Source organism: Emiliania huxleyi (genome assembly GCF_000372725.1).
Source record: "Emiliania huxleyi CCMP1516 unplaced genomic scaffold EMIHUscaffold_424, whole genome shotgun sequence".
NCBI lineage: Eukaryota > Haptophyta > Isochrysidales > Noelaerhabdaceae > Emiliania > Emiliania huxleyi.
In genome coordinates this window covers 6,050-30,825 of record NW_005198801.1, presented here as the reverse complement: position 1 = coordinate 30,825, position 24,776 = coordinate 6,050, and the positions used below count along the sequence as shown (strand labels likewise).

The 24,776-nt window shown below is 66.0% G+C and overlaps 12 protein-coding genes across 12 annotated transcripts in view; 6 read left to right on the top strand and 6 right to left on the bottom strand.

Annotated features, from left to right (window-relative positions):
- Window positions 1-183: 183 nt before the first annotated feature.
- On the bottom strand, window positions 184-1,553 carry EMIHUDRAFT_244552 (hypothetical protein; the record flags this gene model as incomplete). The annotated part of the gene is made up of 3 exons (XM_005769399.1): window positions 184-232; window positions 321-789; window positions 1,145-1,553. 3 exons carry the CDS (start codon window positions 1,551-1,553, stop codon window positions 184-186), a joined length of 927 nt encoding a protein of 308 aa, XP_005769456.1.
- A 284-nt stretch (window positions 1,554-1,837) lies between these two features.
- Window positions 1,838-2,277, bottom strand: EMIHUDRAFT_244551 (hypothetical protein; the record flags this gene model as incomplete). Its single annotated transcript, XM_005769398.1, has 3 exons — window positions 1,838-1,921; window positions 2,075-2,131; window positions 2,200-2,277. 3 exons carry the CDS (start codon window positions 2,275-2,277, stop codon window positions 1,838-1,840), a joined length of 219 nt encoding a protein of 72 aa, XP_005769455.1.
- Window positions 2,278-2,535: 258 nt separating this feature from the next.
- EMIHUDRAFT_244550 (hypothetical protein) lies at window positions 2,536-3,024 on the bottom strand (the record flags this gene model as incomplete). Its single annotated transcript, XM_005769397.1, has 1 exon — window positions 2,536-3,024. One exon carries the CDS (start codon window positions 3,022-3,024, stop codon window positions 2,536-2,538), a length of 489 nt encoding a protein of 162 aa, XP_005769454.1.
- Window positions 3,025-4,063: 1,039 nt separating this feature from the next.
- Window positions 4,064-5,813, top strand: ALDH12 (putative aldehyde dehydrogenase). Its single transcript, XM_005769396.1, has 4 exons — window positions 4,064-4,797; window positions 4,873-4,914; window positions 5,017-5,253; window positions 5,330-5,813. Exons 1-4 carry the CDS (start codon window positions 4,081-4,083, stop codon window positions 5,771-5,773), a joined length of 1,440 nt encoding a protein of 479 aa, XP_005769453.1. The 5' UTR covers window positions 4,064-4,080; the 3' UTR covers window positions 5,774-5,813.
- A 36-nt stretch (window positions 5,814-5,849) lies between these two features.
- EMIHUDRAFT_244548 (hypothetical protein) lies at window positions 5,850-6,339 on the bottom strand (the record flags this gene model as incomplete). Its single annotated transcript, XM_005769395.1, has 2 exons — window positions 5,850-5,888; window positions 6,064-6,339. 2 exons carry the CDS (start codon window positions 6,337-6,339, stop codon window positions 5,850-5,852), a joined length of 315 nt encoding a protein of 104 aa, XP_005769452.1.
- Window positions 6,340-7,739: 1,400 nt separating this feature from the next.
- Window positions 7,740-10,839, top strand: EMIHUDRAFT_459061 (hypothetical protein; the record flags this gene model as incomplete). Its single annotated transcript, XM_005769394.1, has 10 exons — window positions 7,740-8,344; window positions 8,417-8,503; window positions 8,659-8,724; window positions 8,790-8,948; window positions 9,019-9,092; window positions 9,315-9,489; window positions 9,567-9,598; window positions 10,380-10,541; window positions 10,619-10,712; window positions 10,795-10,839. Exons 1-10 carry the CDS (start codon window positions 7,766-7,768, stop codon window positions 10,837-10,839), a joined length of 1,473 nt encoding a protein of 490 aa, XP_005769451.1. The 5' UTR covers window positions 7,740-7,765.
- Window positions 10,840-13,411: 2,572 nt separating this feature from the next.
- On the top strand, window positions 13,412-16,638 carry EMIHUDRAFT_459060 (hypothetical protein; the record flags this gene model as incomplete). Its single annotated transcript, XM_005769393.1, has 11 exons — window positions 13,412-13,654; window positions 13,781-13,909; window positions 14,353-14,578; window positions 14,617-14,759; window positions 15,056-15,205; window positions 15,395-15,530; window positions 15,575-15,612; window positions 15,687-15,725; window positions 15,790-15,916; window positions 16,005-16,090; window positions 16,286-16,638. 11 exons carry the CDS (start codon window positions 13,412-13,414, stop codon window positions 16,391-16,393), a joined length of 1,425 nt encoding a protein of 474 aa, XP_005769450.1. The 3' UTR covers window positions 16,394-16,638.
- A 604-nt stretch (window positions 16,639-17,242) lies between these two features.
- On the top strand, window positions 17,243-17,958 carry EMIHUDRAFT_244540 (hypothetical protein; the record flags this gene model as incomplete). The annotated part of the gene is made up of 2 exons (XM_005769392.1): window positions 17,243-17,361; window positions 17,508-17,958. The coding sequence occupies 2 exons, from the start codon at window positions 17,243-17,245 to the stop codon at window positions 17,956-17,958; spliced, it is 570 nt and encodes a 189-aa protein (XP_005769449.1).
- A 291-nt stretch (window positions 17,959-18,249) lies between these two features.
- Window positions 18,250-19,214, top strand: EMIHUDRAFT_244539 (hypothetical protein; the record flags this gene model as incomplete). The annotated part of the gene is made up of 2 exons (XM_005769391.1): window positions 18,250-18,860; window positions 18,941-19,214. 2 exons carry the CDS (start codon window positions 18,250-18,252, stop codon window positions 19,212-19,214), a joined length of 885 nt encoding a protein of 294 aa, XP_005769448.1.
- A 224-nt stretch (window positions 19,215-19,438) lies between these two features.
- EMIHUDRAFT_459059 (hypothetical protein) lies at window positions 19,439-20,819 on the bottom strand (the record flags this gene model as incomplete). Its single annotated transcript, XM_005769390.1, has 4 exons — window positions 19,439-20,091; window positions 20,171-20,216; window positions 20,287-20,557; window positions 20,690-20,819. The coding sequence occupies 4 exons, from the start codon at window positions 20,817-20,819 to the stop codon at window positions 19,510-19,512; spliced, it is 1,029 nt and encodes a 342-aa protein (XP_005769447.1). The 3' UTR covers window positions 19,439-19,509.
- Window positions 20,820-22,535: 1,716 nt separating this feature from the next.
- On the top strand, window positions 22,536-23,525 carry EMIHUDRAFT_370142 (hypothetical protein). Its single transcript, XM_005769389.1, has one exon. The coding sequence runs from the start codon at window positions 22,542-22,544 to the stop codon at window positions 23,133-23,135; it is 594 nt and encodes a 197-aa protein (XP_005769446.1). The 5' UTR covers window positions 22,536-22,541; the 3' UTR covers window positions 23,136-23,525.
- A 395-nt stretch (window positions 23,526-23,920) lies between these two features.
- EMIHUDRAFT_445300 (hypothetical protein) overlaps window positions 23,921-24,776 on the bottom strand; it is a 2,012-nt gene continuing 1,156 nt past the window's right edge. Inside the window, exons 5-6 of the mRNA XM_005769388.1 lie at window positions 24,600-24,776; window positions 23,921-24,465 (exon numbers count right to left, since the gene is read on the bottom strand). Of these exons, the coding sequence (XP_005769445.1) occupies window positions 24,242-24,465; window positions 24,600-24,776 (401 nt within the window). The 3' untranslated portion in view covers window positions 23,921-24,241. The remainder of the gene's footprint in view (window positions 24,466-24,599) is intronic.

Below are 24,776 nucleotides of genomic sequence, written 5' to 3'. Positions count from 1 at the left end.
TCGGCCGCTGCCTTGGGCGATGGACACCCAGCTGCGAGCGACCGGGCGCCCAATCCGCCGCCGCGTTGGCGAGGCTCACGCACGGGAGGGGTGCGCTCCCCGGGTACAGAGAGAGAGTGACGCCCCCGTGGCGCCGACGAGGCACCTCGCTCCCCGCGCCGGGGAGCGGTGGCGTCACCTTCGCTACCAGCTCCTCGTTGGTGACTGTGGCTGGGATGGCCACCTCGCTCTCCTTGTCAAGCAGAAAGGCGCTCTCCGTCAGCAGGGCACAGCCAGCTCGGGCGCGTGCCGTCTCGGCTTTGAGGGTGCGCGGGACACACGCGGATGTCAGCTGAGGCAGGCTGGCGCCGGTTGCAAGCTCGTCGTCGCCCGACTCGCCGACACCAAAGGAATCGTCGGCGTGGCGATCCCACGCGACTGGCCGCTTGCTCACAGTGATAAGGAGAGCCTGGAGCGGATCGTAGACCAGCGCGGTGGGGCGCTCTGGCGCACCGTGAAGATGAGTTATGCATTGCACGGGGATGAGCATCCCCAAGTCCCAAGTGCGTATGGTGCCTTGCGTGTCGAGCGAAATCAGCAAATCTGGCTCGTGGAGAGGGGCACTGCCCCCGCTCTTCCTCGCTGGGGCCAGGCAGAGGTGAGTCACAGACGTGTGATGGCCGATGAGGCAACCAACGAGCTCGCCATTCTCGAGACTCCACACGTTTACGCTGCGCTCGAGCCCACCAGAAGCGCACCGCAGCCGGCCCGGGGCAAGCGACGTGACCAAGAACGTGCGCACTCCCTTGCCTGCAGCAGAGCGCAACGTATACGTCGGGCGGTGGCGAGCGACGGGATCCTTGTTCCCTGGTAGCTCGACAGGTGTCACGCGGATGGTCCCGTCGAGCGAAGAAGAGAGAAGCGACTGCACAGAGGCCGGAGCCCACTCGATCTGGGTTATCCAATCGCTGTGAAGGCTGGACAGCGTACAAATCTTGGCGGGGTTCGTCAAGGATTGAGTGAGCGGCGTCGGGTCTCTGCCACGCAAAAGAGCCTCGGCTGCCTCGGTGCGCAGCAGCGCGGCGAGGTGGGTCGCGTCAAAGATGTGCACCTACATTACATGCAGAAGGTGCGTCGTCGGCGAGGGCTCGGCTGCGGCCTCAACCGAGGGGCAGCGGCCGCGCCACGCCAGCGACATCGCCGATTGCGAGGCAGAGCTGGCCGCCCGAGAGGCTCCAGCCGTGCAAGGCGATCGGAATGGCTGGGCAGAGCATTCGACCGTGCAAGCCACAGCGGTCGTCGTCCAGCAGGTCAAAGTAGGAGACGTGGCAGTCGGAGCTCGCGACCGCCACCTTGCCAAGGGGCTGAGGGAGAAGCACTGTCGCATTCACCTCGAAGCCGCGGCTGCAGACTCTCAACGTTGCCACGTGCTCGAGAGTCGGGGCGCGCCAAACTCTCAACGTCCCATCATTGGAAGCGGTCAAGTACGCAGGGAGGCGTGGGAAGAGCATCATGCAGCCAGCAGCGTCGCGGTGCCTGGGGCACGGGGTAAGGCGATGCGTTTTCGCGAGCATTTTTAGTACCTCGTGTGACAGGAACGCGCATGCTACATGCAGCGAACTAGTGCAGAGTTCCACGATTGCGGGCGTAGGCCCGCGTCGCGAGGCATCTCTCTCTCTCTCTCTCTCTCTCTCTCTCTCTCTCTCTCTCTCTCTCTCTCGCCCCCTGCACGCTGTACGTAGTGGGGCCGCGTAGCAAGGCGCGAGGTGCGTCACTCGCCGCGCGTGCCGCCTCCGCCCTCCGTGGCTCTCCTCGCGCCTCTCCCCCGCGCAGGGGATCTCCACGCCGCCCTCCGCCCTCACAGCTTGAGGCTGAGCATCCCCTCGAGCTGGCCGAGCTCGCTGACGGTCTCCTTCTTGCTGTCGACCTTGCCCTGCTGGTCCTGCAGAGAGAGCAGTGCGGTTGGAGCGAGTGGACGGACGAGAGAGGGGGGGGTGGGGCGCGGGGTGAAAGCAGGGCCAGAGAGAGAGAGAGGGAGAGAGCACGGGGAAGGGGGGAGGGGAGGGGGGGGAGAGGAGAGGCGCGTGCGGCTCACCTCGTTGAGCGTCTCGCCGCCCTTGACGCGCTCCTCCAGCTCCTCGATCTGCCGCACCTGTGCACATGCACAAGCAACTCGTCCACTCCCCCCTCACAGCTGTCGCCTCCTCCGCCTGCCCGCACCTTCTTCTTGAGCGCCTTGATCTTCTTGCCGACGTCGACGTCGCCGACCGCCTCCCACTTGGCGATCTCGGCAACCATCCGCTCCTTGGACGCCACCTTCGCCGTCTGGCACCAGCGCGTGGCGGCGGTGAGGCTGGCGGTGGCGGCAGATGAGGCTAGTGGCGGCGGCGACAGTGAGGTTTGGTGGCGGCGGGAATGCTGGCGGCGGCGGCGGCGGATGAGGAACCACGCGTGTGCGGCCGTGGGAGTGCGTGCGCCACGTGCGGCTCTCGGGCGGCGAGCCTGGTCCGCTCCGATCTCTATCTCGACTCCATCTCGGGCTGATCTCGGATTGCGCTAAGCCTGGTCCGGGTTGAGCGCTGCGCCGTTCGCCTTTCGCTCCTCGAGCTCCTCGACCTGCCGCAGCCGTTTGCGCAGCGCCTTGAGTTTCCGCTCGACTTCGCTCGCCTCGCCCCCACCCTCGGTATCGCCCGCACCGCCCGCACCGGCGGCGGGCGTCTCCCCGGCAGCCCCTACTGCTGGCGCTGTGGCTCCGCGCCCGGCAGTCGGCGTCGCATCGCGCTCGCCCCCCTCCTCGTGCAGGAGCGCGTCCACCTCCTTCTTTTTTCGCGCCGCCTCGTTTCTCCGCTTGTTCTTCGCCGCCGTTTTGCTCAGCGGCTTGGCCGCCGCGCCATACTCCATGCCCGGGATGCCTGCGGGCTGCGACTCGTCCTTCCACTGGTCGGAGTACTTGGCCTGCTCCTCCGGCGGCACATATCCCTCCCGCACGCGCACCGCTGGTCTCAGGGTGCCGTCCGGCCGCCTGCTTCGCACCTCGGTGGTCATCGTGCTCACGGGGCACCGGGAGGGCGCACTCTCCGCCGCGGCCGTGTGAAAATAACAAGGCTGTGAACGGGTACCGGGTAGTCTCCCCCCATACAGGAGTGGCGCCGAACGCACTGGCGACCTTGGAGTGCGCCGTGGTCGAGAGAAGCGAAGCCATTCGCTCGGGCATAATACACTGTCTTCAGCGAGGTCCCATGTCGCATGCCCTGCGTGCCACAGCGTCGACCGTGTGCGAGTCTCGCTCGGCGAACCCCGTTATTATTCAAGCAAGAGGGCGTGGGTCTGTGGGCTTGCGGCGCCCTGCTCAATGCAAACGCTGCGCGAGTACATGTACCGCGACAAATTGCCTTGCAATTTGGATACAAGCTGTATGGCAGCCTCCCCGTGTCTGCAGCCTGGCGTTTGTCCACACTGGACAATCGTCGGCAGGCGTGAGCGATCGCGGCGAGACTGCAGTCGACGCGAGCGCAGCGAGGGGGGCGATGGGCATGTACATGCACATAGGTGTCGTTTGGGGAAACTCGTACGTTTGTTTGCTGCGCGCGCGCCGTTTGCCGCGGAGAGTTCTTTCTTTAGCGGTGTTAGTGCGCGTCAGTCCCGTGCCTCGTGTCGTGAGAACTTCCGTTCTTTTCAACCTTTTCTTTTGGGGGGTAAAACTCTTTTGCCTGTCTGGTGCCGCGTAAAATAAAGAAAGAAAACAGCGATGGCCGACTCCCACACGCATGCCACACCCCTCCTTAAAATCCCTGTGTGGTGGCGGCGTGCCGTCCTCCCATCTCTCCCTTGACCTTTCTGTTTTCTTTCTTTCTCTCTCTTTTTACGCATGCCGCTCCTGTTCATAGCTGCGCAACCCTAGCCGAGCTCCATTTTGGGGAGTAAAACTCTTTGGTCTCGTCCGCGTACAAATAAAGAAAGAAAACTCTGCAAATATCTCACGTGCTCGACGTTGGCGAGAGCAAGCGCGTATTTTTTGGCTCGCGCGACCCCCCAGCCACGCCGCCAACTCGAGCAGCCTATTTCCTACTTCGCCGCATCCTCACGCCGACTCCCACACGCATGCCGCTGCTGCAGCTCCTCAACTACATCGACGGCCGGCCTGTGGCGAGCAGGTCAACGGCACGGACAGAGGTCGTCGATCCTGCCACGGGCGAGGCCTATGCATCCGCACCCGACTCGGGAGAGGCCGATGTCGACGCCGCGATGACGGCTGCCCTGGCCGCCTTCAACTCCTTCAAGCGCACGACGCCCTCGCAGCGTCAAGGGTTCCTCCTCAAGATCGCGAGCGCCATCGAGGCGCACGCCGACGAGCTCGCAAGGCTGGAGTGCAAGAACTGCGGCAAGCCCTTCCTGCTCACGCTAGACGAGGAGATCGCCGCCGCCGTCGATCAGATCCGCTTCTTCGCCGGCGCGGCGCGCCAGCTCGAGGGCAGGGCTGCGGGCGAGTACATGGAGGGACTGCTCTCGATGATTGTGCGAGAGCCGGTCGGCGTCTGTGCCGCCGTGACGCCGTGGAACTACCCGCTGATGATGGCGGTGTGGAAGTGGGCGCCGGCGCTGGCGGCGGGCAACACGGTCGTGCTCAAGCCGTCCGACACGACGCCCGTCTCGACGCTGCGGATGGCCGAGCTGATGGGAGCCATCCTGCCGAGTGGCGTCTTCAACGTCGTCTGCGGGCGGCGCGAGACAGGCAGGCTGCTGGTCGAGCACGCCGTCCCGTCCCTCGTCTCGATCACCGGCTCAGTGCGCGCGGGGCGTGAGGTTGCGGCGAGCGCGGTGCCGCCGCCGCTCAAGCGCGGGTGCACCTCTCGCCACGACACGTCCCCGACACGTCCACGATGCGTTCCGCAGGCGCCGCTCCTCAAGCGAGTTCACCTCGAGCTCGGCGGCAAGGTGTGCTATGCTCCACAGATCCCTCCGCCACGCCCTCCTCGACCCTCCCGGCCCTCCTCCTCGCCCTCCTCCCTTCGATGACTGCCGGCGCCGGGCTGGCAGGCGCCCGTCGTCGTCTTTGCCGACGCCGACCTCGAGACCGCCGCGGCCGACATCGCCGTCGCCGCCTACTTCAACGCGGGGCAGGACTGCACCGCGGCGACGCGAGTCGTGGTCGAGGCGGCGGCGTATGAGACGATGGTGGCCCTCCTCGCGCGGGAGGCGGAGCAGAACACCAAGCTCGGCTCCGCGACGACGATGGACTCTGAGGGCGTGCTGGTCGGGCCTCTCAACAGCAGGGCTCTCGGCTGCGCGCAGCTCGCCGGCCCAGTCTCTCTCGCCCGCCCGCACGAGGGGCATGTTCTGGTGTGGCTAGGCGCAGCTCGAGCGAGTCAAGGGCTTCTTCGACCGGCTGCCGCCCCACGCGCGCGTCGTCGCGGGCGGCCGGCCCGCCGGCGGCAGGGGCTTCTTCTTCGAGCCGAGCGTGGTCGCCGGCTTGCGGCAGGAGGACGAGATGGTGCAGGAGGAAATCTTCGGGCCCGTCATCACAGTGCAGCCTTTCGCCGACGAGGCGGCCGCGGTTGCGATGGCGAACGGCGTGCAGTACGGGCTCGCGTCTTCGGTGTGGACGAGCGACCACGCGCGCGCGCTGCGCTGCTGCCGCGCCTTCGACTTCGGGACGGTGTGGGTCAACACGCACATCCCGCTCGTCGCTGAGATGCCGCATGGCGGGTTCAAGCAGAGCGGCGGCGGCAAGGACTTGAGCGCGTACGGTTTCGAGGAGTACACGCGGGTGAAGCACGTCATGTCCAAACTGTGAGGCCTCGGTGAGCCTTTCTGTGGGGGCGTTCGGAGCTCTCTCTCACCACACCGAGTATTTGGAAAATTTTATGAGATTAAAAGTGCCTTTCTCTCTCCACGAAAGGATACACGAGCTACGAGGCCGCCGCAAAATTAGAGAAGAGTGTTTAGTCCCGTCCATGAGCCATGTGTCGATACCAGTGTGCAGCGGGTTCGGGGTTGACGTCCGAGAGACTGAAGCGAATGGAAAAAACACATCACGAGACGACAATCGACATTGGGAGACCTGAATCCCGACGGCTATATCACCTCGACGGCGATGACGATGACTGCTGCCAGCGTGAGGGTGGAGAGCACGTACTGCAACACGTAGAGCTGCGAGAGCTGCTGCGCGAGAGCTGTCTGACCGGCGGCCACCAGCACCGCGATGGCGGTCTGTGCGGACGGCACCGCGGACTGTACGTGCAGCACCATTAGGGCGGCTGGCTCGTCGGGCAGCAAGCCGTCTCGCGCGGCAAGCGAGACGAGCGGGATCGAAACGGCGGGCAGCACGAGCAGCTTCACCAGCACGCTCGCGGCAATCATCCTCCGCGCGCTACTGTCAAGCGCTGCCCCGACGTCACCAACTCCACTTCCGCCTACCCCGTCGCCGTTGCCTCCGCCGCCTCCACCGCCACCTTCGCCGCCACCACCGCCGCCACCTTCGCCGCCTTCGCCGCCACCTCCGCCGCCACCTTCGCCGCCTTCGCCGCCATCGCCGAGCACGCTGGTCGCGCCCCGCATCAACGGGAAGGGCTGGGCTCGAGTCGTACAAGCGCCGCTGCCCGCCTCGCCCGCCGCTGCTTGCACCGCACGCACGCCCCCTCTCCGCCGCCGAGCAGCGAAGAGGCCAGTGGCGGAGAGGGGCAGCCCGCAGGGCAGGCGAGCCGCCCTCCTCCTCCTCCTGAGCAAAGTGTGCAGCAGTGCGCTCAGCGGCTGCTGCAGCGACGCTCCCAGGACGACGACCGACAGGGTCACGGCCGCAGCGCCAAGCGAGTCCCACGCACCCGCGAGCCATCGCAGCGCGCCGCCGTCGGAGAGCACGGACCGCAGCGGTGGGATGCAGCCGAGGCCGACGGCGACGGCCGTGCAGACGGTGTTTCGGTCGACGAGGTCTCGCCCGCACCAGAGCAGAGCCTTGCGCCACCGGCCGGGCGGGAAGCGGGCGCCAGCCGGCTCGCTCGCGGGCGGGGTCGGGGCGGCCGCCGTCCGCGCGTCATCGCGGGCAGCCTCTGCCGCGCCCTGCAGGTAGCGCTGGCCGAAGCCAAAGAAGAGGAGGCACCAGGCGCCGAGGTAGAGCCCGATGACGCCCTGCGCGGTCTCCAGCGCGTCCGGGTCGTCGCGGGTGACCGACCAGTTCCGAACGACCGGAACGGCGAGCACAAAGGGCAGCGCGGCGCAGTTGCCAAAGGCGCTCGAGACGACCGTCAGCTGGCGGTGCGGTGCGCGGAGCCGCATTGCAGACGCGGCCAGCCAGCCGAGGGCGGCACCGCCGACCACGTGCAGCACCGCGACGAGGAGGACGGGGCTCCAGCGCGCGAGCCGGTCGGCGTCGAAGCTGCGGAAGAGCGAGAGCATGAGGCACGGGTAGAGAAGCCGCAGCATGAAGCGGCTCACGCGGCGGAGCGTGTATCCATCCAGGTGGCCGTAGGCCATGGCGGCGCACCCGATGGCGCAGATGACTGCCACCTCGCCCAGGCTGACGGCAGCCACCTCGAGAGCCTCGAGGAAGAGAGAGGGCGCCATATGCGTGCGGAAGGAGCGAGCGGCACGATCGTTGTTTCACGCCTTCGTTTGCGTCCGGAAATTCTTTTCGAGTGCGGCGTTGTGTTCTTGTTTGTATGCGCTTTCTCTTTTCGGTGTTAATGACAGTGCGCGCCAGGCCACGTGCAAGAGAGCAGGAATTCTTTTGTTCACTCGGCGGTGTGCCTGCCCGAGACAGACGTCGAGAGTGCGACAATTCGCGGCAGACATGGCCTCACAGCTCATCGCCAACCTCGAGGCGTGCGCCTCTCGCGACGACCTTGGCGACATCTGCCAAGCAATCGAGGAGGCGCCCAGCTTCGATCAGCTCGCGCTCGCTCAGCTCGCCATCGCCTCGGGGGAGGCGGAGGTGACCGCGGCGGCGCTTGGCCGCATCGAGTCGCGGCTCGGCGCTGCGCTGGGCGCGCACGTGGCCGCGCGCTACAGCGAGCTCATCACCGAGGTGGACGCCGTTCGCTCGCTCGAGGCGCGGCTCGTGCAGTCGCACAGCCGGGTGGAGCGGCTCGCGGCGACGGTGCGGCGCGTCCGCACGACGACGGTGGGTCAGCACGAGCAGCTGAGCGGGCGCGTGTCGCAGCTGGAGCACATGCAGGAGTGCTCCTCCCTGCTGAGGCGGGTCCAGCGGCTGCTCTACCTCTGCTGGCGGCTGCACGAGGCGGTGGACGCGTCCAAGGCACGGAGGTCGGCGGGCGGCGGTGCGGGGTCGGGGGCGTGGCGCATCGAGCTGTCGAGCGCGGAGCTGCCCAAGGCGGCGGTGGCGCTGCGCGAGGTGGAGGAGATCCTGGAGGCGGGGGAGGAGCCGGCTCGGAGGCGTGAGGTTGTGAGCGGCGCCTCCTCACGGCGCGCGGCTTGTGAGCAGGAGGAGGAGGAGAGACTCGACGGCGTGGAGCTGGTGGCGCCCGAGCTGCAGTTCGCTCGCTCCGTCGGCGCCGCCGTCCGGCGTCAGGTTGAAGCAGAGAGCGCCTCGCGACGTCGCGCTCGAGGCGTCGCCTGCTCACGGCTTGTGCTGGCTCGCGCCTGTCAACTCTAGGCGGGGCGGGGTGAGGCGGCGGGGCGCTCCTCGACAGAATAGGTTGATGACGAGTCACGGAGTTGCCGCAGGCGGACGGGATGTTGCGGGAGGCGCTCCGGTCGCTCAACCAGCCGTCGCTCACCACCGCGCTGCAGGTCTCGTCCTCCTTCGGCCGCCTCTAACTTTCATCATGAGTTTCATTCTTCTCCCGCTCCTGCAGGTCTTCTTCTCCCTCGGCTGCCTGCGCGACAAAGTCGAGGAGGCGGTGGCGGCCGCCGCGGCGTCGCTGGGCACTGACGTGTCCGACGCCCTCACCAACATCGACGCGAGGGCGGCGCGCGGCGGGCGTGCGGGGTGGGTGGCTGCGCTGTGGGGGCAGGTTGGGGCTGTGGGGGAGCTGCTCCTCGTGTCGATCAATCGATGAGTCACTCTTCATGAATGGGCGTCAGGTGGAGGCTGTGGGGGAGCTGCTCCTCGGTGCCGCGACCCGGCTCTGCCTGCTCACTCGCGTGCTCTCCAAGCGGCGGGGCAGCGTAGAGGCGGGAAGACGAGGGCCTTGCGCTAGTCCGACCAGCGCCGCGAGAGGGACACGTCCTAATTCGTTGGTTAATTAGTTGGTTAATTAGTTAGTTAAGCGCCTCGAGAGGGACACGCTGCAGTCGCACTCGCTCTTAGCTCTCGTACGCACGCGATGCACGCCGCACGACACCGCGCTCCCAGCCCTTTAGCGTGCCCACGCCTCCAGGCGGGACCCGCTCACGCACACCCTCTTCGCCTCGCTCCTCACGGGCCAAGGAGCCGACCCGCGCGCGGGCGAGGAGGACTCTTCACCCGCCGCAGCGCCCGCCGGCGGCGGCGACAACGGCGACGGCGGCGGCGGCGGCGGCGGAGTCGGCGGGCTGGAGGCGGCGCTGCGCGAGGCGCGCGTGCGTCTGGGGCCGGGGACTTGCCGCATCGTGAGCCTGCCCGAGACTGAGCCGAGGGGTTGCGAGACTAGGCGTGGCCCGAGGCAGACCTCAGCCTGATCGGGTCCGATCCCCTCCTCGGACCGCTCCTGAGGGGCGCCGACGCCTCCGCGCCCCGCGCCGCCCCCCTCGCCTCCCCTATGGCTCCGGCCAGCGCGCAGCCGCCGGCCGGCTTGCGCGCGCTGTGGCGGCCTCTGGCCGTGTCTGCTTGCGGATCGCTCTGCTCTGCCTGCGACCGCTCCTCCTCCCTCCGGTCCGTGCTCGTCGCCGAGCTGCCTCGCCTCGTCACCGCCCTCCTCTCCTCGCTCGGCCGGCTGCCAGAGACCGCCGCCACCGCCGCCATCCCGCCCGACGCCGCCGCCGAGCTCGGGGCGGACGCGCTGCTGCGTCTGCTCCGCCCGCTCGCCGAGCCTTACCAGCAGGAGAGCACCGCCTCCCTCTTCGAGGCGAGCGACGGCTTCGCGGCCGCCCTGCAGCGGCTGGCCGCCGCCGGCACCGCCAGGCTGGGCGGCGGGCTGGGCGGCGGCGGGCTGGGCGGCGGGGAGGCCAACGGAGAGGGCGGCGGCGGCGGCACGCCCGAGCAGCCCCGTGTGGGCACGCCGGGCGGCGGCGGCGGCGGGGCGGTGAACAGCGACGCGGCGGTCGAGGCGGGTGCGGTGCTGCGCCGGCGCGCGATCGGAGCGTTGCGGCGCAGCGCCCCGGTCCGCACACTGCAGCTGGGCGTGGTGCAGGGCCTGGCTCAGGCGATCCGGATGCTCGCCGCCAAGCGCGTGCCGCCGCGCGTGCGTCCGCCGGCCGCCGCGTTTCCCGCGTCCACACTCGTGCGTTCTTCTCTCGCCACATAGGCTCGAGCTGATGCTGGCGGAGCGGCCGGCCGCCGAGGCTGGCTCGCGCGCGTGGGCGGCCTCAGAGGCTGCCAACGGCGCAACCCTGACCGTGCTCAAGGCGTTGCGTGAGGACCTGGTCGCCGAGATGAGCGGGATGGCCGAGGCGGCCGCTGCGCCGCTGTGCGTCCTGCCCCCGCCGCGGGCTGGCGCAGCCACCGCGCGGCCTGACCCCCTCGCCGTTGCCTACGACCCGTCAGGCGCGTCGCGGTCGGCGGGCTGGCGCCGGTCGTGACGACGCTCGCCAACCCGGCGACGCCCTTGCCAGACGCCTTGCGCGAGGCGGGCGCAAAGGTGCGTTCGCTCAGAACCGTGGGGCACGTGGCCCACGTGGCTCTCAACCCCACCTCTCCCTCTTGCTCTTCTCTCCCAACAGGTACTCAAGCAGCTACTCCGTTCGGGCATGATCGAGGAGGGTTGAGACTTGAGCGTGGGTGATTCGTCTCGTCCGGAGAGTGGATGCTAGTGCCTAGTGCGCCAGACCACGCGTGCAGCACTTGGTTTTTGGAGTGCAGTGTGGAGCCGCACACTTGGAGCACTTTTGGAGTGCAGTCAGTAACCTCACATCCAGGGCCGGAGAAACTCCTCGCCCTCAGTCCCCACAAAGGAAAGCAATGCGGAATGCCTCGCGGGACATGCTGTTTCGTTTCGACACAAGAAGAAAGCTAGGGGCGGTCCCGCGAGGTGCAGTTCGCGCACAGTGTTGGTACGCGTGCGGATCGTTCGGTTAAACCGTGATGGCTGATGGTGCAGACTCAGAGGGAGAGAACGCGGCACGCGCTCGGTGTGGTACACACTCTAGCCCACTCGTGCAAGGTAGCACGCGATGAGCCTGCGCAGGGGAGAGTGTCTTTCTTCTGAGTACGGCTCAGTCCTCGTCTGAAGACTCCTCCGCGTCAGACGGCTCGTAGGAGTCCCCGTCAGAGTGCTCCTCCTCCGAGCCCTCCTCATCGTAGACCTCCTGCATCTCCGCGTCCGCGTCCGCCTGGTTCTGCTCCCCGGCCTCCCGCCTCGCTTGAAATTCGCGGAAAATCTCCGGGAGATCGGAGAAGAGCCGGTGCATCGAGCGCTCGTTGAGCCACTGCTGGTGCACGTGCTTGTATGCGACCTTGACGGCAGGCCAAACGAGGTTGACGGCCACGCGCTTGTCGGCCAGCGATGCCGAGTCGTCGCCCAGCGTGTGGATAGCCAAGTTGTAGGCGGGGCGGCTGACCAGGCTGGACGCCAGCAGCACGCAGTTCTTGCCGTCCTCAAGCGCCGCCTTCATGAGAGAGGAGTTATCGCGGCCGACCGAGAAGCCGTAGACGGTCATGCTGTCGAAGAAGGCGCGTTCGACGTTCTTGGCGAAGCGAAGTGCGTCGGCCTTGTCCGCGGCGTCGGCGTCGGCGAGATTGATAACGACCATATCAGCCAGCAGCAGCTCCCCCGGCCAGCAGCCAGCCAGCAGCCAAGCAGCCAGCAGCCAAAGGGGGCTAACCAGCTAGCTACTCCCAGGGGCCGCTGGGGGCCCCAGGGGCCCCCTGGGGCCCCCTGGGGCCCCCTGGGGGCCCCCGGGGGGGCCCTGGGGGCCCCTGGGATTAGCTACTGGGTGGTTAGCCCCTTGGCTGCTGGCTGCTGGCCGGGGGAGCTGCTGGCTGGCTATTGCCACCAGAGCAGCTTAATGTCGACGGTGATCATGTCGATAGTAAAGGGCAAAGACGACCTCTCGAAAATAACCGCCAAGATGGTTGAAGAAGAAGGCTGGATTGCTGAGGAGGACGACCAAGAGGGCCTTCAGTTCGTACCCGATAAAGCCGTAACGCCGCCGCACTCGTGCCCGCCGCCGCGCCCGCGCCCGCGGCAGAAGTACATCAAGAGCCAGAGGTCGGCGCGGGAGCCTGATGACTCCCCATCGACTCGGGATGGCGCTGGTAGATGACTGGCAACGAGTTGGACCGCAAATCGCATGGCATGGAAGCGAAAGCACTGAACTCGCAAAGAGGAAGTACACCCCTCGAAGAGGCTCTCTCACGTCGCAGCTGGACAGAATCCGGCCAAGGTACATGTACTCTTGATCTGGCACGAGCGCGTAAGAGTCGCGGGAAGACGTCCGGGTCTCCGAATCTCTTAACGCGCCCAGCCAGCCCCGAATGTGCCCGTCTCCGGGCTGGTTTAGTTCCTTCCGCGTAAAGAGAATTCGAAGAAACCGCCGGGGACAGGGAACCTGAGCACTCGCAGTCTTTCCCTGCGCCTCTGACTCTGCAAGCTATGCGGGAAGAGCAGTTTATCCGCAATATATCGACGAGTTCGAGAGAGCCACAGGCTTTCGCTCGGGAGGGATTGAGTGCATCGCGACGGACTTCAGGTTACACCTGACTGAAAATCTGACGGTTCTCGCTCCCCATCGAGCTCTTCTCTTGCCGCACGGCTCTTCTGTGTGCCGGCACAGAGCTCCGTGCAAGCCTTCCAGCGTGATAGGAACGAGTGTATCGCTTCGACGGATCGACCGTGCATGTTATCAAGACCGATGTGACGCACACAGTGACACATCAGACGACACATATTCTCCCACCCGCCGGGCCGCAAAACGCTCTCGACGAGAGCCAGAAGAAGGCGTCCGCACAGCAAGCCGCTCGGCCGATCACGTTGCTCGCTCGATGCCGGCGAGCGCATTGCGCACGCTTTGCCTTTGGACGGTGGCGAAGCCAAAAACACCGATGGTGGCCGTCCGCTTTCGTGAGCGGCGGCGGTCGAGACCTCACCCTTCGCGCCGACGACCCAACCTCACGCGGAACAACCCAACCCCCAACCAACCCAACCCAACACCAAACAACCCCACTGAAAGCACGATTCTCCTGTTGGGCCTTGGCCTCGGATCCGGTGGTGTGCCTGTGATAGTACTAGCACGCGCCAGTTCGCACCTGTGTCGAGCCTGTCTGCTGTTGAGACAGAGTTGTGAGAGAGAGTTCGTTGTTTAAATTCTTCTTTCCCTGTTGCCCCCCCAACAACACACCATGCTCTCCGACCTCGTCGCGGGCGCCGGGTGCGACGTCACGGGCGAGAACAACGCGCTCGCCAAGCTCAGCGGCGCGATCTACGGCGGCCTCGAGCGCGAGTATGCTCGGCGTGAAGGCGAGGGCTCGTCCTCGTCGGCCTTTGCCGGGCCGTCTTCAGACAGTCTCCCGCCGATGAGCGAAGAGGAGGCGGCCTTCCGGGCGCGCTTCACCGGCGGGCCTAGCGAGCCGGCAGCCTCTACCGTGCCGTCTCACCCTCCGTCGCTCGCTGCTGCGGCGCCGCCCTCCGCCATTGCTCCCGCCATCGCTCCCGCCGCCACCGCCAGCCTCGCCGCTGCAGACCCCACCGAGCAGGCCGCGGTCTCAGAGGCTGTCTCAGGCGGCTACGCATCCGGCGCGAGCGGCGACGTCGGGTTCGCCGAGCACCGCCCGCCGCGCTGGCACCCTCCGCATGAGCGCTCCCTCCCTCGCGGCGGCTTTGCGCCGCCGCCCGAGCTGGTTTGGCTGCAAGAGGCGCGCGAGGCGAGGGCGAGGCGGGAGAGGGAGGCGGTGGCTCGGCGTGCGGTGCGGGACGGGTCCGAGTGGCCGGGTGGGCTGCGGGCAGAGGCGCAGGCGCAGGCGCAGGCGCTGCCGGCGGCGTCGACAGCGCGGCGAGGCGGCGAGGCGAGGGGCGACGCGAGGGGCGAGGCGAGGGGCGGGAGGGGCGCGGCGTCGGCGGCGTCGTCGGGGACGCAGTATGCGGATGAGATCGCGAGCGAGATGGAGGGGGCGTGGGGCGTCGGCGCCGGCGACCTCGACTCCGCCGCCGCGGCGTGGGAAGGGCTCGCTGACAGCGGCAGCGGGACGGGGCTGCAGGCGGGCGCGGGGAGAAGGGGAGGGGGGTTGGCACCGCACTCTCTGGGTGGGTGTGTGTGTGACGCGGGCGAGGGGTGTGCGAGTAGGCGCTGTGGGAGTCGCTGCGAGGCGAGGTGGAGGGGCTCGACGGCCTCGCTTCCCCTCCGTGGGGTGAGGAGGGAGGGGCAGCCGGCGCTGCGGAGGAGCAGCAGTACGCGTTCCGCGAGCCAAACCCGTTCCTCGGGGCGGGCGGCGGGAGGGAGGGGCTGGTGCAGGCGGGCAGCGAGCTGCTGGGGCAGGGCGACCTCCCGCGAGCCACCCTCGCCGTGGGGTGTGATCAGCGCCTCTCCACGCCTCTAGACTGTGAGCAGGCGACCTGCCGCAAGCGATCCTCGCCCTCGAGGCGGCCGTGCGGTCGGAGCCTGTTCGCGAGGCGTCCGACTCGACGCAGCTGGACGAGGCGGGGAGGGAGGAGGCGAGGCGGGAGTCCGTCGCGTGGCAGCTGCTTGGCCAGGTGCCACACCCTCGCCCTCGCCCTCGCCCTCGCCGTCGCAGTCGCCCTCTCTCTGACCCTCGCCACACCTCGACGGCTCCACACCTCGACGTCTTCACACCTCAATCTCTTCACACCTCGACGTCTTCACACCTCAATCTCTTCACACCTCGACGTCTACCTCGCCCCCTCCACCCCTCGCCCCCTCCGTCCCTGGGCCATCCCTCGCCCCCTCCTCGAGCCAGGCGCATGCCGACGCAGACGACGACGCCGCGGCGATCAGCTGCCTGCGCCGCGCCGTCGCCGCCGACGCACAGAACCTCGCCGCCCTGCTGGCCCTCGGGGTCTCGTACACCAACGAGCTGGACGCGTCCCGCGCCCTCGACCACCTCCGCCTGTGGCTGCGCCGCCACCCGGACTTCGCCTCGCTCGCGCCGGCCGAAGAGGAGGCGCAGCTGTATCTTAGGGTAGTAGAGCCTGCCCCTGGAGCCTGCCCCTGGAGCCTGTATCTTAGGGTAGTAGAGCCTGTACCTCAAGGTAGAGCATGTGCCCCTGGAGCCTGCTCCCGGAGCCTGCCGCGCGCCTCTGCTCCTCTCCCCCCCACACGCGGGAGGCAGGCCGAAAGGAGTCTAAAGTCTTGCTGAGCGAGTCGGCAGGTGGGCAAGGGCAAGTACGACGTCTGGGCGCGGCAGGCCGACACCACCGCCCTCTTCCTGCGCGCCGTTGGCAGGGCGCCGCACAGCGCCGACTTGCACGCCGTGCTCGGCGAGCCGCACACAGCCTTGTCGCATGGTTCCACTCTCCTTGGCTGGACGGCGTGGTGCTGCCCTCCCCAGGCGTGCTGCACAACCTGTCCCGCGAGTACGGCGCTGCGGTGGGCCCACGCCGAGAGGGGTGTTTCAGAGAAGAAGAGGGGCGGCCGTGCGGCTCACCAGCAGCTGTGAGCAGGTCTCCTCCTTCGAGCGGGCGCTCGAGCTGCGGCCGGAGGAGCACTCGCTCTGGAGCAAGCCGTTGTCAGCGGCAATGTGAGCATGGCCACTCATGCGGGTAGGACTACTCGCTCTGGAACAAGTTGGGCGCGACGCAGGCGAACGCGATGAGCTGCGCCGCCGCCGTGCCTTGCTACGTGAGGGCGCTCGAGTTGCGGCCGAACTATGTGCGTGCGCTGACCAACCTCGGCGCAGCGACGCCCCGCCCCTCCCTTTCCCCTCCTCCGCCTCCTCCCCCTCCGAGCCTGCGGAGGGAGCGTGCGTAGAGCGTGCGTAGGCATCTCGTATGGCAACCTGAGCGAGCAGCGCGCCGCGGCGCAGTGCTACCTCAAGGCCCTCTCCCTCAACCAAGACGCCGCCCACGTGCGGCCTCGCCCCGCACCGCCCCGCACCGCCCTCGCCTGCCCGCCCTCGCCTGCCCGCCCTCTCCTGCACCGCCCCATGTGCCTCCCTCGCCAGCCCCTCCCCGCCAGCCCCTCCCAGCCAGCCCCTCCCCCTCACCCCCTCCCCTCACCCCCTCCCCTCAACCCCCTCCCCTCAACCCCCTCCCCCCCGCAGGTGTGGACCTACCTCACGATGGTCTTCTCCGCAATGGGCCGGACGGACTATGTCCAGATGGCGACCGCCACCGACCTCGCGGCGCTGTGTGCAGAGTTTGAGGTCTGAGGGCCCAGAGAGGAGGCGCTTTGCACTACGGGCGGGAGGCCTCGACAACAGCGAGAGACCAGAGTCGCAGAGTGCTGTGGGCCGAGACGCGCGCGACACTACAGGGACTCCTGAAGGCGGTGGATGGCGCGGGGGGCTCAGCGCTCTCGCGCCGCGCAGCTGGGTGTGGTCTAAAGCCGTATGTGTGGAGAGAGGGGTGGTCGCGCGCGTATGTGTGTATCTCCTCTTATTCTCTCAGCACTTCTCTTGTGTGGTGTCGCGTGGGCTCGAATGGCTTTTTGTTGAACGAATTTTAGCGCGCCGCTCCGAAAGTGCCGTCCAGAGGCTACGCGCACACGGACTTCTACCACACGAGGCCCTTCATCTCTCACACCGTTACCTGCTGCGGCGAGTGCGCTTCGGCTCATTCCCCTGGATCGTAGCCCAGAGGCCGTACAGCGCGAAGAAGAGGAGCACCGCAAGAACCACCGTGCCGGCCAAGACCTCTTTGCGCTGCTGCGCCTGGTCGGTCGCACCCGTGGCGCGCCGCTCCGCGCGCGACTGCTTCTTTGAGTAGTCTTTCCTCTTCTGCCCCGTCCCGCCGATCTCCGAACCGACCACCAGCTTGCCGATGCTCTGAACGATGAAGGTGGCCGTCTCCTGGTATTCGCGGCGGATCAGCGGCATGCACGACTACAGGGCGCGCTGGGCTGCGAGAAAAAAAATACGGCGTGTCGCACATGGAGTGCTAGGTACTCGGCTTTCAATCCCAAACTGTCACTCCCCTTTCTCCCGGCCGGGGTGGGGCGCGCGCGGGGGCGGCGGGTGTGCGGCGAGTGTAAGAAAGAAACCAGAGACGCCAAACGAGGGATGGGACGAGGACAGGGTCCCCACCTGCACGAGCAGGATTTTGGAAGAACGATCAGGGGGACAGGTGGGGCTCTCCTGCTCCTGACAAGGGACACGACAGACTCGCAGCGCGGTGCGCGGTGGACTCCCACACCACTGGCGGTCTCATCTCAGTCTATGGCCAGCCCGCCGCGCCTGCGGGCCCGGCCGCCGCCGCGCGCGTGCCGCCGCCGCCCAGCGGCGGCGGAGTGCGCGGCTGCTCCTTCACTGTCCCTAACCCGGGCAGGAAGCGTGGGCAGCAGCAGCGCGGCAAGGGCCGCGGTGCCAGGGGCCGTGCCGATGCTGGACCCCGTCTCGTTGACAAGAACGCGCTGTCCGCGCGCGGCAGCGGGCCCTCGCGCCAGTCGCGCTCGCCGTCGCCCGACTCTCCGCCCGCCAAGCGGGCCGCCTCCGCTGACTCGTCCGGCTATGAAACCGATACGCCGGACGAGGTGCAGCAGGAGGCGGTCCGCAGGGTATGCGGCGCGCTCGGCATGAGGGAGCAGTTCGAGGCGGCGATGGCGGCGGGCGAGCTGCTCGAGATGCTCGAGAGCTTGCCGCGAGGGGCGGTCGAGGCCTCTGTCCGACAGATGCGGGGTTACAACCGCACGGGCGAGTGGCCAGAGCCCATTCTCACCAGCCCTGCCCCGCAGCGCGGCCGCTCGCCAAGCCCCGTCGATGAGTGGTCAGATGGTTAGTGCCCGAGAGCGAGGGGTCCGGGGGGGAGCACAAACATAGGACGCCCAGCCTTGCCCTCGTGCCGCCGAGTGCGTATCCTATGCGAGAGAGATCCCCTGTGCCCTGTGCCCAGCCCTCTCCGCGCGGCGATGCGCCCTCCCCCCTCGCTTTTGCAAAATCCTGCAAAGGTGGGGACGTGTCTGTCCTCGACCCAGCCCTAGCTTGGGATGTCCGTTGTATTTATTTATTTATTATATTGGGCAACCGTCGTGCTGGCGGAGCACGGCGAAGCATAGCGGGCAGTCGCCTGGATGCGGCGGCTCGACGTGGACGCGTTCGCCACGAGCGGGAACGGAAGCCTCGCCTCGCTGGACAGGCCGGCCGTGCTGGCCGACAAGCTCGACTGGCTTCGTCACGCGATGGAGGCCTACACGGGCGCTCCGTTCCTCCCTCAGGCCGCCCTTGGTGTGGAGGACGTGGCCCGCCAGAGCATGTTTGAGCAGATCTACAAATCTGGCACCTGGCAGCACGGAAACGCGAGCCTGCCCCTCTCGGGCACCGGCTCGACGGCGGAGGCGTCCGCCAACGCCCGGATCGCGCTGGCGGCTGCGCTCGGCCGCACCAGGGCGAGGAGCGTGCTCGACGCGCCCTGCGGTGATTTTACGTGGATGCGGCTGATGCTGCCCACCTTTGCGCGGCTCGGCGTCCACTACACCGGCGTCGACATTGCTCGGCCGCAGATCGCAAGGCTGCAGGCGGAGTTCGAGGGCACGGCGGGGGTCGAGTTTCGGGTGGGAGACCTGGTGGTGGAGCCTCCGCCGCGCGCGACCGCGGGCCTCATCTTCTCGCGCGAGATGACGCAGCACCTCAACCCGGAGGAGGTGCTGCGCGTGCTGCATCACTGGTCGCGCAGCGGGAGCAGGTCCGGCATGCCAGCGGTCCCGCACGCCAGTGCTACTTCTGATCAACTAAGAGTCATAACTGTTGACTACTTCACAACAGGTACCTGCTGCAGACAACCTACCGGCTTAAGGACGGCTCCAACCGCAACTTTGACCGCGTGTCGCGCGGCTCGCACTCGATGATCGACTTTGAGCGCGTGCCGTTCAGCTTGCCGCCGCCAATCGCCTCGTGGGTCGAGGACGACACGCACACACACACGGAGCGGCTCGCGCTGTGGAGGTTGCCTCTGCAGACGCACGTGTACGGCGTCGCGGCCGAGGCCGGCACCCAATATGTGAGCAACGCGAGAAGGGGGGAACACGAACAGACGTGAGGCCTATACCTGAAAAAAGCAATGTCATGTTGGCCCAATGAGCCCTCAATGTGTTTGTGTATTCACATTGTGTATTCACCTCGCTTTGCGGTGTTTGCGGAGCCCGCGGCCCGGGAGCGGGCGGGCGAGGGCGCAGGCTCGCCGCCGCAACATGCGCCGCAAGGATTTGCACACACGAATGTTTTCTCAATGCCAAAACCAGCGAGTTTGTCTTTTGCGATTCGTTTTTTGAACTGTGATGTGAACATGTGTGTGAATACTGACTGAACATGAGGAGAGAGAGAGAGACTGTCATCTATCTCACCCCGCCGCTTCTCCGCCACCACTCGTTCTCCGCCGCCGCCTGGCTCGGGCATTGAGATTTGATCCCGCCACACTCGCGATCAAAGCGAGCCCACGTTGGCCGTGGGCACGGCCAGAGCGAGTCGTAGCACGCCCACGTCTCCTCAACGAAGCGGAGGTCTGGCGCGGCGGCGGCGCAATTCTCGCTGTGGTTGACGCCGAGCCACAGCTGCTGCGTGCGGTCGAAGATGATTGTGTCGAGCCCGCGCGGCATCGCGGTGGCAAGGTTCCGGACGTGCCACGTGCCCGCCCAAAAGTGGACGGCGTACGCCTCCTGCAGCTCGTGGTAGGGGAGCGGCGCGTCCGCGGATCGGGTCGACGCCCCGCAGCGCCGCGTCCGCTTCTTCGAGTACGACTCCCACGCCGCGTTGAGAAAGTAGGGCCCCGCCGCGCTCATCACGTCCTTGTGGCGCGCGCGCGGGCGCAAGAGGCCGAGGGCGTGCTTCCAGAAGGGGTGGCGCGGCGCTGACGCCATGAAGAAGTTGGTCACGTACCGCGTGTGCCTCGACCGCTTGCTCTGCCCGGGCTCTCTCACCTGGGAGGAGCGGGGCGGTGGGCGAAGCTCCCCGCAATCAGACGCGCGACGGAGTTGCGGGGCCGGGCGTGAGGCTTACAAGGACGAGCGGCTTGTGGAGCAGCCCGTCGATGCTGTCGCCACACCTATGGCTGGCCTGGGCACTGAGTCCGAAGAGTGCTAGCCGCCGCAGGCCACCTGTGGCCGGCGGCGCACGGTATCACGTCGAGGTCGGCGTAGACGCCGCCGTGCACGTGCATGTACAGCAGCCGGCTCGCGTCCGCCCTCCGGATCCCCGTCGGGCGCTGGATCTCGTAGCCCTCACGCACAGAGGCCCCGACCTCGTGGCCGTCGCGGACCGTGTGCGGCGTGTCGTTGTAGGCGGAGAAGACGTCGATCAGCTCGGGCGCGTGCTCCTTCCAGAGCCGCTCGTTGTCCTCGTCGGTCCAGAGCCTGTACTCCCACCCGCTCAGCGATCGCCAGCGGGCTGAGAGTGGCTCGAGTGGTGGCGGCGGTCTCTTCTCCTTCCATGACTGATGAACGATCCGCGGTATGCTGCTTTTGTCGTCGGCACAAATTGCCGGCGCTCCACGTGCTCGTCGAGCCGCAGGGAGCCCACCATCCGTCACCACTGGTGTCCGGTTCGTCTCGTGAGAAATGCGGCCCGAGTTTGATGCTTGCAGAACGTGGAGCGGGAAGGCGAAGAGAAGAGCGACCAGCAGCAGGGTGGCCGCGAGGTCTCTCCTCATTGGAAACGTGCGAATCCAACGTTGTAGCGGCGCGAATACACAACGTGTCAAAGCTCGAACAGCGCGCGCACCTGGCTGAAGAGCCAAAAGAGTCGAAGCGCCAAGCGCCGAGAAGTTAGCCGCGGTATTTCTTCATTTTCTGTTTCGGCGGGAAAAAAGACGGTGGCGCGCACGGCCCTCTCGCGCTCGGACACCGACGTACAAATGTACCTGTTCGAAACCTTGGCGGGTGGTGTTAGGCTTGTATGTAAAGAAAGAAAGAAAACACACACGCTGTATGTTTCCTCTCGCACGTTGCCTCGTTTCTTTTCCGTGTTTCTCTCCAGCACCCTTTCTTCTTGCTTGGTTAATAAAAAACTCTCTCTCCCTTTCGTTGTTTGGTATTGCTAAAAATCTCTCTCTCCCTTTCGTTTCCTCTCTAGTTTCCGGGGAAACCATCAAATTTTCCGGGCTCTGAGCCGAGTCTGAGAGAGATTTTTGAAAACCAATTCTCTCCGAGTCTGAGGCTGGTTTGGGCCCAAAATAAGCCGAACCGGCAAATACCGGGGTATTTTGCGGGTATAACCCCCGGGTATACCTGGAAAATACCCGGTAATTTTGCCGGGGGTTTGCAGATTTTGCCCCAGACCAGCTCAGACTCAGGGAAACTTGAGAGTTGCCAGAATGGAGCACCAAACACCCTCTGGTTTCCCTCGAAATTTCCGGAAACTAACGCAAAGTGCTGGGGACCCTTTGGTTTCCCTCTGGGTTGCCGGAAACTCTCATACCCACAGGCCAAGGGTGGTGCAACGCAGTCAAGCGGCTGTTCTACCACCACTGTTCTACCACCACTACCAGATGAAGGACAAGGTGCGCAACAAGCTCTCCAAGCGGCAGCACGAGGACGAGGCGAGCTGGTCGACGCGGTCGTGGCTGTCGCTGCAGGCCCAGCGCATGTCAGAGAGAGAGATGTGTTTGTGTTTTTTTGTTTGTCATGTCATTCACACCGTGGATCCGGGACGGCTCTCTCATAGCACATGGACATGTTATGGTGTGTGATGGCTGTTAGGGGGCCGGCCCATAACAGCCATAACACCCAAGAACATGTTATGGGCTGCTATGCCCCGAGAGCCATAACACCATAACAATAACTGTGAGTGGGGTGCAATGTCAGTCGCGCTGCAGCTCGCTCGCGGCGGCGGATGAGATTGCGACGAGCTCAGGCTCGCCGCGTGGCGTCGGAGGACGCCACCGTCGCCTACGTAGACTCCCTTGCGTCACTACGTGCCTCCGTGTTTATCCCGTGCCCGATTTTCGTTTTTTTCGTCCCAGTTCCGGTGCTGTCTCTCCCTTCTCGACTGTATCTGTATGTATATAGAAAGGTGAAGAACAGCCAGGCTCGGTCGGACTGGACACCAAGCGCGGTGTGGGTGTCTCTGCTTTTGCGAAAAAAGGCGTCGTATCTGCTTTTTGCTAAAACCGGGCCGCCTAGTGCAGCATCACTAGTATCCGTAACACAAAAAGAAGAAACGCAGCGAAACTTCCGATTGCCACACGTTCTGAGGCTGTCCATGCTCGGTGGATCTGTCTTGTCCTCCCCGACATGACATAGACCCTTGTAATGCGAGAGAGTGCGTTGTGTTCTTGTTTTCTATCCGCTTTCTTGTGCGAGGGAGTTTCTTCGTAAAATTCTTGTATGGCCGAAAAAAGAGAAGTCAAAACTTCCACACGTCAGCCCGCACAATGCCTGTCGCACCATTCTTGCTCTGCTGCTTGACGGTGGTCCTGGCGGCCAGCCCTCCGCCGCCAGCCGTGTCGCCAGCGGGTGGCTCTCCGCCCGCAGCGAAGCCGGCCGCGGCCTCCGCACAGGCTGAAGCAATTCCAACCTCTGAGCCATCCGAAAAAGATGTTGCGAACGCGAGTGATGCTTCTCCGAAGAAGAGAGCACGGCAAAAGAAGGACAATGAGACCAGCAGAAGCGTCGGCGGCGGCGGTGCCGGAAGCAAAGCGGCGAAGAGCAAGAGCAACAGCCACACCTCCAAGGCCAAGAAACGCTCTGCTGCTCCCTCCTCCCCCTCCTCCAAACAACGCACTTGGGTTAAGAAGCACCAGACCTTGATTGCTATTATTCTCATCGGCCCTGCCTGCGCTGTGCTTCTCTTTTACTTCATTCAGAGGGCTCGAGCGCAGTCGGCTTCAAACCAGCCAAAGGCCGAGAAATTGCCTAGCGACAACCTCGCGCCCGCGGCCGACTCTGAACCCGAGGGGCCTGACTCGCCGCGCCCGGACCCTTACGCCTCGGCCTTTGGCATGCAGTCGGACTCGCCTCCTTCATAGCCGCAAAGCACCACGAATCAAGGCTTTCTCGAGCGGTGTTGCGGCTGAGGGTGGAGACGAGTCCATCGCGGCCTCCTACACCCCACACGTGCCACGGCGGCACTCTGTAGCGCAGTGCATACACAGATTACCGCCCACGACTCGCTCGTCGCCACACCTGTGCGCAGAGTTGCAGTTGTGTGCATGGCCGCATATGTGCGCGGGTGTGTATGTGTGTGTATGTCGTCGTCCGTCGACCTGGGCGCCGCGCTTGCCATACAGTGTCTCAGTGTGGCCAGCGCGAGCAGGTGTACCCCAGCGGGCAGCACGGCCGGCGGTGGTACACCCATCTTGCGCGGGCGTGCTGCGCCATACTCGAGTATGCCATTGCCAAAATTCAATGCCATTGCTCGGGTGTGGTGGGCATCGACCGCCGAGGGAACGTTGGGAAGAGGCACGAGGAGGGCGGCGACCTCAACCGACTATGGAGGACCCGTCACCAGACGACGCAGGGCGGACGACGGTGAGGCGGAGCAGTCGCGCAGGGCGAGACGAGGGAGGGAGCAGGACGTTGCGGAGATCAGCAGGAGGATGTACGAAGAGATTAGGAGCAGCAGGGACCCGAGGGACCATGTGGAAGACGGCTAGTGTGCTAGTCCCCCATCGGGAGGACGACCCCGGCTAGTCGCCGACCACACCCACAAAGAACCCTACACAAAGACCGCAGGGCGGGGACCTGTTCCTTTTTACCCATCTCCTAGTAGAGGTGTCCGTTTTTATTTATTTATTTGTGGTGGGCCGCTGACTTTTTTGCAGACGACGAGTTTTCACGTTAGTTTGAAGTAGAAGTACACGGCCCGCAAACAAAGATCGGGGCGTCGCCACCGTCCCCGACTATTTGGTCCACGGTACACAGACGCTTGCAGCGCCACCTCAGTCCGCGACGCACTGCACGCAGCCCGCCCGCCCGCCCGATAAATTACGGCGCGGCGTCGTGTCACGGACAGCCCCCGCCCCTACCCCCCGCCCTGCCCTGCCCAACAGACTCCCGCCCACTAAGGCCCACCCACCATCACAGAAGAGACGACCGATCATGTGCATGTGACATGGCATGCCTTACCCAGCCCTCAAGGGCCGCGTGGCATGCTCCGCGGTGCGCAGCTCAGGCGGTGGCGGTGGCCGGGATCTTTCCCGTGCGGACGTTGTACGCCTTGAACTGGCGCGTGAGGAAGAGGCGGCCCTCGTGGAAGAGCGTCAGCGATATGATGCCCTTGAAGATGCCGATGCCCTGGCCGCGGAAGATGCCGCTGAGGCCAAACTTGGCCATGTGGGCACCGAGCTCGCGCACAGCCTGACCGCGGCACGGGGGGGGGGGGGGGAGGGGGGGTGACCGTTGCAAGGGAAGACTGCCGCTGTAGTTTCGACAGCGGTGACTGGCGAGGGGCGCGAGCAGGAGGGGCGAGGGGTGCAGGCGGGCGGGGCTGCCTCGAAGGGGCCGATGGACTTGCCCTTGATCGAGTTGGTCTGCATGATGACCTCGAGGCGGGAGAGCGGGTTGGTGACGACCACGTAGATGGGCGAGACGACGGCCGACGCGACGAGGTTGGTCGCGGAGCCGGACAGCTGTCCCGTCTGGCCGATCTGCTGCTGCACGTACTTTTG

Bases quoted from the DNA above. Each gene is read 5' to 3' on its own strand.
- EMIHUDRAFT_370142 (XM_005769389.1), top strand. From the start codon at position 22,542: ATGCCTGTCGCACCATTCTTGCTCTGCTGCTTGACGGTGGTCCTGGCG.
- ALDH12 (XM_005769396.1), top strand. From the start codon at position 4,081: ATGCCGCTGCTGCAGCTCCTCAACTACATCGACGGCCGGCCTGTGGCG. The intron at 4,798-4,872 runs GTGCCGCCGCCG...TGCGTTCCGCAG, and splicing joins GTGAGGTTGCGGCGAGCGCG to GCGCCGCTCCTCAAGCGAGT. The intron at 4,915-5,016 runs GTGTGCTATGCT...CCGGGCTGGCAG, and splicing joins ACCTCGAGCTCGGCGGCAAG to GCGCCCGTCGTCGTCTTTGC.